This window comes from Xiphophorus couchianus, chromosome 18, assembly GCF_001444195.1.
Source record: "Xiphophorus couchianus chromosome 18, X_couchianus-1.0, whole genome shotgun sequence".
In the NCBI taxonomy this organism is placed as follows: domain Eukaryota; kingdom Metazoa; phylum Chordata; class Actinopteri; order Cyprinodontiformes; family Poeciliidae; genus Xiphophorus; species Xiphophorus couchianus.
The window spans coordinates 15,190,857-15,204,620 of record NC_040245.1 but is presented as its reverse complement, the minus strand read 5'-3'; the positions used below and the strand labels follow the sequence as shown (position 1 = coordinate 15,204,620).

General features: G+C 38.8%; 2 protein-coding genes across 4 annotated transcripts in view; one reads left to right on the top strand and one right to left on the bottom strand.

Moving 5' to 3' along the window:
* veph1 (ventricular zone expressed PH domain-containing 1) overlaps positions 1 to 2,341 on the top strand; it is a 75,038-nt gene extending 72,697 nt beyond the window's left edge. For all 3 annotated transcript variants that reach the window (XM_028045829.1, XM_028045827.1, XM_028045830.1), the window contains one exon: positions 254 to 2,341. In XM_028045829.1, the coding sequence (XP_027901630.1) occupies positions 254 to 436 (183 nt within the window). In that variant the 3' untranslated portion in view covers positions 437 to 2,341. The remainder of the gene's footprint in view (positions 1 to 253) is intronic.
* A 2,354-nt stretch (positions 2,342 to 4,695) lies between these two features.
* Positions 4,696 to 13,504, bottom strand: ccnl1a (cyclin L1a). The gene is made up of 10 exons (XM_028045835.1): positions 13,183 to 13,504; positions 12,881 to 12,955; positions 11,895 to 12,004; positions 10,061 to 10,181; positions 9,807 to 9,871; positions 7,517 to 7,616; positions 7,286 to 7,390; positions 6,563 to 6,813; positions 6,361 to 6,459; positions 4,696 to 6,268 (listed from the first exon to the last, which is right to left on the bottom strand). The coding sequence occupies exons 1-10, from the start codon at positions 13,423 to 13,425 to the stop codon at positions 5,821 to 5,823; spliced, it is 1,617 nt and encodes a 538-aa protein (XP_027901636.1). The 5' UTR covers positions 13,426 to 13,504; the 3' UTR covers positions 4,696 to 5,820.
* Positions 13,505 to 13,764: the final 260 nt, after the last annotated feature.

Below are 13,764 nucleotides of genomic sequence, written 5' to 3'. Positions count from 1 at the left end.
CAAGTTTCTATGATTTCTTTATTAATGTAAACCTGTAAAAACATTTCTGCTAACGTTTTGTGGACCAAATCATTCCCAATAAAGGCTTTAATAGTGTAAGTAGGTGTGTTTTATCCTAAAAAACTTTTAAGCTACAAACAAATCTACGTCAAGGTAAATAATGTGAATTACAAAAGCGATAGCAGCTGCTTTGCTGAGCGTAGAGATGTTTTTCTTTTCTCTCTTCACACCTGATCTTCCGTTGTTTTCATAGGTAGTAGCTAAGAAGCGCCGGGATCGGGGTCTGCCGAGGGCCTTCGAGATCTTCACAGACAACAAGACATACGTGCTAAAAGCTGAGGATGAGAAACACGCTGAGGAGTGGCTGCAGTGCATCAATGTAGCCGTGGCTCAGGCCAGAGAGAGGGAGAAAAGAGAGGCGACCACCTACCTGTGAGAACAGAACCAACACAGACACTGACTTTGATGGGAATCATTAGTATTCATTTCAGTTGGAGCACGTTCTTCTTCTTTTGTTGGTTTATGCATAACCAAATGGACAGAGAGGAAATAGAAACAATCACTGCTGATAACTTGAGGAAGTGGGCAAAGAGCCAAGTTGGTTGGTGTGAATTGGATCACCTAAACAATAACGTTTCTGTCCCTTCTTGGGCCTGCAGTGCTAGCTCTGATATGTAAACTCAGAGCAGGAAGGCTATTCTCTGCAGAAATTGTAAAAGTATTTTGAACAAAGACTAGCTATCTGTTCCACATGTAGACATCAATCCTGCTGATGATGGAACATTGACTTATTTAACCCAGATTTGTTATGCAGTATTTTTAGTATATAATATAAGAAACCAGCAAAAATAGACTGCATGTATTGCTAACTTGAAGTATTGATCCATTTTTACAGCACTGTACCTACTGTTAACCTGTGGGCAAGACCTGCTCGTATGTTACACACATTCGTCAGTGGACCACACGCAAAATACAAAATCTTTTAATATCTATAAATGACCCAGATAAAACAACATAGAAATTCTCATTTTTGCTGTATTTTACTGTGAGATAAGTAGTGGGTACAATGTAAAAAAAATTGCTTTGAAGCTGATTTAGATTTGATTATTTTATACATCTTTTTATGTCGACACATTTAACTTACGAAGAACAATGACAAATTACAAAATCGGTGGAGTCAGCTAAAGACTTAAGCTAACTTTTGTCTAACCTTCCTTTTTCCAAGATGTCAAAGTCTTTTGTGACCTATATTTTTTTTTTATGTGCAACTTTTGCGTGCCTAGATGGCCTAAATAATTCTGTATCGCATATTTTCATTTCAGTTCATTTTTATCACCTACCTTTCTTCTGTTGAAGTTCTTGAAGTTTCTCATAAGAGAAGTGGCTGGAAAATACAAATGGTCCAAGTTTCTCCTTTTTACAATCTTGTTGTGTTGTTCTAGTAGTTTTTTTTAATCTTTCCATAGAAGAAATATTTTGTTGCATGCATGGCGCTTAAAACGTTAGAGACATCTTTCAAAAGGTCACGTCAGTGCAATATTGCATTTTAGTATGTTTATGGTTGAGACTGCTGTCCAGATAAAATTTAGTCACCTAAATTTTAAACCCTGCAGTCGTCTCTTGTATGAACACTTTGTCCCGAAATGATCAGATCTGCTTCAGCGTTCTGTACCATTCTTAGTCAAGATCAAGGTAAGCCCATTTTGGTAACCTCTGCTCCCTAAAAGTAAGGTTCAGCTGCTCTGTCTATGGATTTAGTAATGTTTGAAATTAAAAGTGGAACAATGGAGCATGAACACCTTGTCAACCGTGTTGGACTGGTTTCCAAATCCATAGGCAGCTGCGTGTTTCATTTGACCACAAAACTCTTAAAATATTGTTCTTCAAATAAAACGTTTCCAAGGCGGCTCTGTAACCTCTCTCTTGTATCCGTCAGTCCGTTCCACACGTAGTCCAGTTATGTCTCATGCTGGAGAATGTATGACGCTGCTTTCCATGATTTAAAGCTCAATGAGAATACTGCTGTAGTTTAAACAAACACTGTGAAGATGATTCATACAGGTTATCTGAATGTTTCAAATAATTTCCTTCAGCCTTGAGGAACATGAATCATATATATTTTTTCTTCCTTTTTGATGTTTGATTAAATTTGATTTTGATGAAAGGTCAGTATTTATTATGTGTTTTTAAGGCCTCAAACAATGAATGACTAATGAAATGTTGTCTCCTCCTCTGTCTTATTGTTCTTTTCCTGGTTTTATAACTATTAAATTCAAATGAATGCATACAAATGAATGACGTGTTGTATTGACAATAAAGCAGTATTGTTTTGTGGGAGTAATCCTTGTCTTGTGCAGCAAGTAGATCTGTACAATCAGCAAACTAAAGGAATCAGTTCAGCCTCTGACATTGGGCTTCTCATAAGGGCTTATTTTTGGGCACTTGAAATAAAAATCGGGGGAAAAATATGATGGTTATGTATTCTAATGAAATTAGAAATGTAGAGATTTTTAAGAAAAAACTAATGCTGAAAAATATTTTAGAAGATTAGACAAAATCTAAAGCAAAATGATCAAATACAGAATTGATTTACATTCAACATTATTTACATGGAGCACATTCTAGACTCAGTATTAAGAACAGAGTCAACTTTTTAAGTCAAAGTGTGCAAACTCCACTCAGGTTTGCCCCACACCAACAGCAGCAGTTTGCAGAGTGGAAAATGAGTAACGTGGGTCGGTCTGATTAACAAGCTCCCATTGTTTTCCATTCAAACTGGTTTGTCGTAAAGAAAAAGCAAAGCAAAGACAGACTAACTCAAGCAGATGACTCAGTGAGATAGAAGCAGATAATGGAACAACTGGCAGTGATTGATGGTTGTATGACTAAACGTTTTACAGCTGCAAGCAATTTGGAATAAAACTTTTTCTAAAAAGCATCTCCTTCTTTTAAACTAGTGTTGTAATTAGTAATCCCTAAATATTTCTACTGCAGTCAGACGTGCATTCTAGTCATTTCTGCCCAAAAACGTGACGTTGACAGTGAAACATGTCGCCCTTCCTTTAGTGTATAGCATGACCTTGAGAATAAGATCAGTGTTTATGTGAATACTCTCAATCATAGATTATTACTTCGGTCACAAGACGACCAGACAGATACTTGACATCATGTTAGCGCCTAACATGATGTCAGATTCAGGGAAACTGAACAAATCTCTTGGCTCCTTTTTTTTGCGGTGGATTTGGAGAGATGCATGAATTTATGTCCATTTTGTTCCTTGACTGAGCATTTTTATAGCTGCAGTGACACGTGAGTAATATGAGATTCTGATCTCAACAGGCTTGATGATATCATGGAAAAGTTCTCTGTTATTAGAAAGAAAAGTTCCTAATAACAGAAACTTTATTAGTTTCTGTTATTAGAGGTCCCAAAACCTCTAGACACTGCTGTGAGATTTCTGTATTTCTGAAAACATCCATTTAACAATTTTTTGTGCAGCTCAGTGGTTTTGTTTCCTCTCTCCACACAGTAAAACATAAAATACAATATCTCATTAAATTGGAGATAAAGTTCACTTGTCAAATTACCTCAAGAGGAGAGACTCATACTGATTGATTACACACAGTGATATGTTTCAAGTTTTGATCATTAGAGGTTAGAGCTATTGAAACCCAAAATCAGAGTCTCTAAAGGTTCGAATGTCACAAAAAAAACTATAAAAAAGGAGATTATAAGGCAAAACACATTCAAGGGTTTGGTGGACTGTCCCATTGGCTTGGACTGCAGCTGGAGTTGGTGCTTTAGCAGCCACCACACACAGACGTATCCAGGATGTTGACTTTGCTTGAGGTCCAGTGATTTGGGTAGCAATAAAATCTGCTGATGTAGGTGCAGTGTGACTTTACTACCAGGAAATTTGAGAACACATCATGTTTTACTCTATGGAGTATTGTCAAGAGGAGGATGAGAGACAGAACATCCAACGATGAAGACTACTCTCAAAGCAATCTGGTCTTCGTTAACATCTCAGCAGAGCCACAGGTTTATCACGTCCGTGCTCCACAGCACTGATGCAGTAACTCATGTAAAAGGAGCCCCACCAAGTACTAACTGCACATACTGACATCATTTTCAGGATGTCAAAGTTTCTGTGTTGAAAGTCCTTTTTTTATTGATGTTATATAATTTTTAAGTGTTCTCTGACTGAATGTTTTGCTTTTATTAACCATACAAAAATATACCCCTTGCATGCATTACTCTGTAATTAATCAAGTTTCACTTTTGAATTAAGGTAATCAATCGATTTTGACGTAGCTGTCAATGTCTCCCAGGTCAACATTTAGGTCAGACTGACAGGTAAATTGCAACTCATCGTAAATTTTAATTTTAGCTTTTTGTAGTCAGATTTCACTCTGTTGGAGATACTAGAATCATCTAATATAATTTGCACTACATAATCTTAACATGAGGAAACAAAGTCACTTTTCCTTTTCAAAATTAGAAAACTAGAACATAGCTATTCTGAAACTACATCGCCCTCTGGTGGGCGATATTAGTGGAACATATATGAATTTAGTCATTTCACAAAGCCAAAACTGTATTTAAAATTAGTCTCATTTTACATTACATCACCAAAATTTATTTAAACTATGCAGGGATTTTTATATTTTTTAAAAATTGACATTGCCAGTGTCAATTTGTTCATAACCGTTCTTTATTAAGCACTAACCCAACAAAAAGACCATTGGTCAGTGGCATTCCTCATTTATTAATGAATAAAAATTGGACATGAAGACATGCACACTAAAAACCAGTGCAACAAACTGACAACCCTAAAATATATTTTAATTGTCTGCTTTTCCTGCTTGGAAAGAGCAAGAAAAATGAAAGTCACCAGTATTTTTTTAGACAAATCTTTCCAATAAAAAAACATTTAAAAAAAAACCAACAAAAAAAAAAACTGCCCACTAGTCCTGCAATGTGCAAACTTACTGATCTTTCCTAAATAACATTTACTTTACATTTACTCATTCAATCCCTCCACTGAACAGGTCGCTTCTATAAATCAAAGCGTTCACATTCCGTCAGTGGATATCAAAGCTTTACACTGTAAATAAATTTATTTTTTTTCTCCAAAAATTTGTAACTTTACATATAAAACTAAAAACAAGATTAGGGTTAGGTAATCGGGCAGGGGTGCACTCGTTGGTGAGACAAGAGGAAAACACAGGCAGATAAAGAGGCCGGAGGCTGAGGTCACGCTGCTGCCCTCATCTACATGGAGTCCCTTCCAGCAGGTCAACCAACAATCATCACTTCATGCTGGAGTTCACTGCTGCACTTTCCACATGACAGGCTGACTCTGACAGAGTTAAGTACTCAGGATATCTGTCCATGCAGATGCTGCATTTAGGACCCAGACAGGTTAAGAATTTTTGGAATTCGGACCAGAAGAAACGTCATCAATGGTTTCTTTATACCTTTGTTGAATTCAAATGAAAAAAAATTAAAAAGCTGAACGCAGAAACATGACTTATTTGTTAAAGGATGTAATATTTCAAAACTTCAAATTTGACATGTTCTCCCAGTCACGGTACACTTGTTTAACTGCATCATTTGGCAACAGTTTCCCTCCCACCGAAGAATTTTAATGCAACAAACAGTAACCTTTCGATTATTGGGTTTACAATTTGCAAATATTCTATTTCCTGACATGGACATTAAATTAACATTACCATAATTAAGAGAATGTGTCCAACTCGTTTGATTTGTGTCAAACATTGGTGACCATCAGCCCCAGGGCTCGTCTCCATGTGTCTCTCAGCGCCGGTGGCGGCTGTGTCCTGAGTGTCCACCACTGCCATGGTGTTTGCTCTTGTGGCTGCGATCCCTGTCCCTTTCGTAGGACCGAGACCTCTCCCTCCGGTCGCGATGTCCGCTTCCCCGCTCATGTTTGGGTTTCTTTGAAGAGAAATCAAAAGAGCGGTCTCTCTCTCTGTCCCGTTCCCGCTCTCTGTCTCTGTCCGCTTTGACTGGAGTGTGGGAACGAGACCGGGTGCGCTTCCTCTTGTGACCAGAACCACTGCCCCCGCTGTTGCTGTGACGCCCGCTGAGTTTGGAGTCGCTGTTGCCGTGGTGACTGGACTTCGACTTGAGATGAGGGAGAAGGGGTGAGGGCGGGTGTCGATGAGGCAACGGGCTGCGACTGTGAGAGCGCGAGCGTGACCGAGAGCTGTACGTCCCTGAGCGACTGCGTCTGCTGTTGTAACTGGAAGCATAAAAACATATAAGAATTTATCTACACAACTTGTATGTGTGGACATGAACAAGAATGGTTGTGAAGACCGAAATAAAACTTACTGTCTGCGATGAGAGGGAGATCTGGACCGTGATCGTGTTCTTGAACGGGAACGACTTCCACTCCTACTGGTCCTGCCGATCTTTACCTCCTTCCTCAGCCTGCAGAGCAAACAGATTGATCAGTAAAAGCAAAAATATATCACTAAATGAAGTAAACATAGAAATATTAACACCCTTGGCATAAACCTGTTGGGTTTCTTACCCATTATGTGGACTCTTGTTGACCTGAGTGCGGCTGTCGGGTTCCTTCTTTACTGGTTTCATAGTCTGGGGGTTTGGGGATTTCTCCTCCACCTTCACCACGGGGGAGCAAGGCTTGGAGGCCGGAGAGAAGCCGCCTATGCCAGAGAGCGCCGGCGTTCCATCTGGGTTCAGGCCCTTCGCCTTCAGCTTGGCCTCTGCCAAGAACACCTTCCGTCGCTCCACCTCCTTCTCAAGCTGTTCATAATTGGGCTAAGAAGGAAATAGTTCAATTTACTAAAAGCCAAAATGTCAAATTGCAGCATTCTTCACATTATAAATCATAAAATGTTTAGTGATTTTTTTAGGCCTGTTTCCACAAAGGTATGGATTCAGGGGATGGGAGAGAAAATGAAGGGGGAAAAAATTAAAGGATAAATGGATGAATGTATAATAGGGATGGATGGACAGCATTCAGACAGTAAAAAACTGCCTAAATAAAAGAATCTTGTACAGGAACCCTGCAAGATTTTAGAGCAGTGATTTCTGCCATCTGTAGCCATGTCTCTTTAAACTGCTTTGGTTTCTGCACGGGTTTTTCTGCACGGATTGTAATAGCATACGTCAAACTTTATTTCAATTAAATAAACACAGATTTAAGGAGACATTTGCAGCAATATCCTAAAAGGTTCTTGTAGTTCAAAATGAACCACCGGATTATCATAACACATTTCACAATAGTTACCTTCTTCCTGGTGTACAGTTTCAGGGTAGTAATGCAGATTTCTTTAATCTCCTCTTCAGTAGCTCCAAAAAGTAGATACCAATGCGGTCTGGTTGGCAGGGGAATCTGGGAAAACATGCGCACAGTTCTATAAACCTTCGCACCGAGCTGTGAATTATTCATCATGTCTGTGATGGAGTTTGGAGTAAAAGCAGGGTGAAGGAGCTGCTTTTAGATCGCATGCTGTCTCACCTGCAGAGCTCGGGCAGCGAGGTACATACAGGCACAGGCGATGGTTTCAGGCTGGAACCTCACAAACACGTTTGTCCTCAAGCTGTCATTCATGTAGTTCCTAAAGGGACAAACAGAACACACAGACAAAAACATAGCATCGTCGCTACACAAACCAAACTGTCAACCAATCATGCAGCACCAAACTTCGTACTAAATATCAATTTGCAACATTTATCTCTACTGCCAATATATAATCAGATTTTTTTTATATATATATATATATATATATATACAAATCTGTAAAATTTATAAACTCTAGAATCTGCAGTTCAAGCATGACTAGATGCAAGTATTTCAGCAGACTTGCACAATGCAATTGTATCTCACTGATGCCATATAAAAATAATTACCCTGACGCAGTAGCACAGAAGATGCATTTTTACTTTAGTTTTAAAATAACTGACAATATTAAATTACGATCTCTTTATTGTTGCGTTTAACTTTGTCCGTTTCTCTCCAGGGCATCCGTGGAGCTGCTGCATGTCACAGAAAGAATGAAGACAAGACTGATGACCATCCAAGAAATTTCAACTTTCCAGGGTGTTTGATGATGACGGAGACAAACACATGCTCTCTGAGAAGGGAGACATGCAAAGACAATGAAGAAAAAAAATAAAAAAGTAAAGCTAGTTTCACTTTCAGATGGTTGGATCTGAAAGAAAAAAGCATGGTGTGTGCATGGAGGCATGCGGGGGATAACTTATGATTCAGAAGCACTGTGATGTACTCAAATGAGGAGACTAAGTTTTTCACCATCATGTTGGTTTATGTGGATTTAGGGTGCATTGTTAAAACCATGTCTTGCTTCAGTGAATGATTTCAAGCAAAGAACTAAAATGAACTCCTATAGGTGATAACCGCCGGCATCCACTTCACTTTGTGGAAATACACTGGATATGTATTTGAAATCTCTGCAAAATGCACCATGTGCCAAGAGTTTGTCTAGAACAATGATTTGGGATATGGAAGAGTCGGCACTGCTTGGAATGTGAATTAGGCTTACTAATGATGGAATTAGGTGGGAACTTTTAATGAAAAATGATAGAAAAATCTTTCAGTAATCCTAATCTAACCAAATGAAACCACAAAGAAACTATACCTCAACTAATTGCGAGTCGATATGACTGTAAAGCTCTTATATTATGAGCATCAAAATGATGTCCTTTTTTCTAAGTTACATAAAACTAGCTCTTCCATAAGTGGTCAAACCTTTCCTTCCTTCAAACCTGCCTTTAAAAACTGACCAGTGTGAAAATACTTTTAGCACTACTACAGAAAACGCCTGGCCGTTCGATTCTGTTTGCTGCGAGGATGAGACGGGTCCTTGAAGCCAAAACCCGAGAACCGGATCAGCCTGTAAAACAGACACATGTCTGGACACCATGTCAGTGGGGGACAAGACACAGTATTCTACTGGTAAATGTAACAAACAGGCAGGTAATGTGGCCAATAGAAACAAAATTCTGTTCTGACTGAGTTTACTTCATTTCTAAATGCAAGTAAACTAGAACAAGATAACCTATCTGTAACTACTTGGAAAGAGAGCTATTACACTTGAGAATCTGTGTAGCAAGACCAAAAAATACAAATCCTTTTGGACACCCAAGAGAAAACAAGACGATGCTGGCTGTTGGGAAAGGCCCGCCCGCCCCCTTCAGTGAATCTTGCACTGGGACTGGCTGTCAGGAGAGGGGCAGCCAGCCAAAAGGGGGAGCTTCCTGAGGTCATGTGGTTGGAGGAGGCAGAGTTCAGAGGTTCTTTATGTGACTTACCAGCATGGACTACCCTTTAATCAAAGAGTAGAGAGAAAGGACAAAGTTAAACCAAGTTCCCTGGGCACTGGGAAATAAACACTCTCACATGTAAGGGCAGATTAGAAAGTGAGGCAATTAGCACGTTTTCAGTACAAGAACTTGCTAAACCTCCCAAAATGAGCAAATCACATAAGAATAAATAGAAAATAACAGTTGGAAGAATTTAATGGAAGTGATGAAGTGTAACTCTCAGACCTGGGCAAAACTAACATTGAAAGTGGTTCAAATGTGAAACTCTTCAACATGAGGACTTTAATATAATTTTACTGGCATGTGGGGCTGTTCAGATGAGGGGCATCTGAATACAACAGAAATTTTAACCATTTGAAAGTAATTCAGCTTCACCTTAAGCCCAGGTCTGCCAGCACTTCTTACAGTTCTGACTAATGTTGCTGCTGTGAGGAAGTTGGTTAAGGATCTGTACATGAACTTACCAGGCCGTTTGGACTAGTGTCTGGTTCTTCTCACATTCCAGGAACTGAAGGTACATAACGACGATCTGGAATCACATATAGATTATGTGTTAACAGAACAATCTGCTGCTCAAACACAAAACTGAGAAAATGTAAATAGTCTAGTGCAGTTCTTACGTCTACCATAAGTGAAAAATTAAAAACAGAAGCGGTCTACCTGAATGAAAACAAATTTCCCCAACATTGCATAAAAAGAATCTTGTTTTTAAACTCACCTTGTGCGGATGCTTGACATGCACACAGAAGCCCAACTCCTTCAAGATTCGACGTTCCGCTTTGATGACTTGGTTTTTGGTATTTATGTAGTTCTGATCAAGTATCAATGGACTTGGAGTCCTATTTCATAAAAAATTCAAAATCAAACAGTGGTTCCCCTTTCACTATATTGTATGAAGGAGAAAGTGCCCTTTTGAATTCTTGCACTTTTTTTTCCCCCTTGCCAACCAACTTTAAGCAACAAGTTACACTGTTTGCATGCCTAACAGTGAGCTGGGGTCTTGTGGACTCTTGTGGTTCCAGTGAAAGCTTGGAGGATTGTCCCTGACATGATCATCCCAAACCATCGCTTCAACAGAAATATCAACTTCAACTATAATCAGTGATTTTAAGGCAGAAAAACATTTCCAAACTAGAACTAGAATCTCAAAAAAAGAAAATCTACCGACCAGTCTATTAGAAATACTCCTTGCTAATAAATGTTCACTAATGTGTATTGGACAACCCAAGCTAAAGGATTCATCAGTTCTATATTTATTAAAACACAGATATAGAAGTGATGGAAACATACTAAGATCTTATTTTAAGCAAAAACTGTAAAAAGAAAAATTGGTGTATTCTGATTTAAACAGATATACTCTCCTTAATTTCTAATGTCACAAAAATTGCTATAAAATGACTCCTGAAATTTAAATTATCAGTAAAGCAACAGACCCCTCCAACGTGCCATCAAAAACTACTTTTCATATTTTCATAAGGACGTTTTGATGTGACAGAAAAAAAAACAACAGAAAACTAATGCTACACTCAGACATGCAAGGCTAAATATATTCAGAAAATTTAAATCTACTAAACCAAATAAAGATGAGCATTAAAAAGTAGCGCCAGGAGTCTCTCAATTACTGTTGCCTCTTACGGATTTGAAATTATAGTGGGAAAGAAAAAAATAATTAAATTCATTGAACTGCATGCACTTTAAGGCAAAAAAATAAAAAATAAAAAAAAGACTAGCATGGATTCCAAGGGATCAGTTAAAAACAAGGAGATATTTCTGTAGAAGCCATGGGTTATAGAAGATGAATGAACTTTTGTTTTTTTGGACAATCAAAAATGCATGGTGAGAAGCGGTCAGAGAAGAAATCTACATTACCCCATGGTCCACAGCTTGACGGACAGAACCCCCAAGCTTAAGACTGAACCACAGGAGTCCTCAAGGTGCCCCACGGGCCAAGGACCTTCGGCCAACCTGCCATCCCCGATCCCAGTGCCCCGCGGTGGCTCAGACCATGGTAGTCTCCCACAGGTGGGGGCGGGATGGGCCTCGGGGGACGACAGAGACCCCCTCGCATCATGGTTGTCATGCCGACTGCTTCATCTTACGTACCATTCCACATCACCCAGGATTTGGTAAATGTAGCTGGTCGCTGTTAGTTGGTTGCAAGGGAAAAAAGAAGCCAAGTTAATGCCAAGGACTAGAATCGTGACATAAAGAAATGAGGCAAAGTACAAATGCCTCATCCTTTACAAAGCCAAATGTGTGTTTTTTTTTTTCTTTTTCAACTTTTGTTCATAATTTTTTCATTTTCCATTTATCAACTTCAAAGGTCAAACTGATGTTACATGTAGACAATAACAGTTTGAAACTACCAGTGAGGCTGGAACTGAAAAGATTTAAGATGGTTTAGAGTGCATGGATAAACAGAAGGGCACTTTCACATTAAAAACAAATTGTGTAGACAACATTCTACACCAAATAAATGCAGTGCAACATATTGACCATGTAACAAAAAGCTGAATCTACAAAAATGGTTAAGATTTCTGGCTGATACTTACTTTTTGCCTCTTAGCTGTCTGAGGTGATGAAAAACATTGATGACATCTCGTATTCGCCGTGGTGCTTCTTCAATCTTAGACGCCAAGTTGATACAAGCCATAGCAACAATCTGAAAAACAATAATGAAGCACAAAGATTGGAAGGAAAATAAATCTACTTTCATGATGCAACTTGTGAAGGTGCTTCAGAGACAGCTTCAGAACATGTTCAGATTGTAACTGAAGTAAGTTTTAACTTATTTACTTAAGGTAATTTTTTTTTTTAATAATTGATTTGTCAATCAAAGTTGAGCAAATTCCATAATTAGAAATTGAGAATATTTAGTTGGTAGCCCCTAATGATATTTATTCGGTTTATAAATGGCTTGACCAACATATAAATAGGTAACATTATCATGTATTACTAAACCTATTTTGGACTCTTTCACCTGATTTAACAATGTGCTTATCAGCATGAATGAGAATATAAATTAACTGATGTCCATTTTCTGCATAATGAGTTTAAATGCCTTGTTGGTGCTTAACATCTATGTATCAACACTAAGAAGAATGTCTGCCAGAAAGATAGCACAGGCTCTATATCTGAATGGGTTATAACTTAACAAAATGTGATCACAAAATCAACTTTGAAGCCTTAATGATGGCCACTAGCCATTCTATTTTCAATGTGTTAAAATCGGCGCTATGTTTGACTCAGATTTAGCCGTCGTGCAGTAACTAGTGTGCTACTATATATCGGTACCTTACACTTTTTAACTAATAGTTCAGATTAATATAAAAAGAACGAGCTTAAATATTAACGTCAAATATATGAACTGAGCCCATTTATTTAAAACTTTCAGATTCGCTTTTCAGTCCTCATCTACAAGTATATTTCCGCTGTGCATTTCAAAAACCTTAAACAATATGGCTGCCGCTGAACGTCACTATAACGTTCAGTTGTCAACTCGGGAGGTTGAAGAACCCAGCTAACTGAATGAACTTACCTCGAAACTGTGTTTGACGAAGGATTTGGAGTAGAAGAAACGATGGAAAAGGACCTGTCCCGTTGCCATGGCCACCTGCGAGAAAAACATAGGCCATGTTATTAATACCAGGTCTTATGTAAACCTTCCTAACCTTGCACAATGGCCTGCCGCCATTTTAATTCCACCACGCCAACGTCAAAAGGCTAAAGTTAGCAAGCTAAAAACTAGGCCGCACCTTTTAAAAAAATGTCTCGTTTCACATACATAACTTTCATAAAAACATCCACTTAGTGGACTTAAATGTACATATATATTTGTACCTGGGGTAACCGGAGAAGAATACCCGCCGACTGAATCAGTTCACAGCCGAGGATACGGAGGTCGGTCTCGGTGTTCAGGTCGAGGCCGTCGAGCATAGACGGAGTTGGCGATAGCCTTTCCTCCGGTATCACCGAGTTGTCTATCGTGAGGTACACTTCCGAGTACACTTTGTCTCCGATGAGAATGCCATCGTTGTTAGATGCGTTAGACGATACAGAAAGAGGACCTGCGGCCATCTTCATCGGACACTCGGCTGTTAGCGGCTCACGCAGCCTTGACAAACACCACGGCTGAGAAGAAGCGAGACTGTGACAAAGCACTGTACGTCAGCGCCCTGTGGCGACGCAAACGTCTGTGCACATCCGCGATGGAAGAAAATAGTTTCTCAGAGCTTAAGTGTCACTAACCCACAACTACTCCTAAACTTAAGTGGCGAAATATAAACAAGAAATCAAATTAAAAATAAATGCATTTAACAATGTCCTGGAATTCATTTCTCCTCATCAGTTCTGCTAATTTGAAACAACTGAAGTCATTACATGACGTAGGTTTGAATATAATGAAATTATGCAGACTTAATC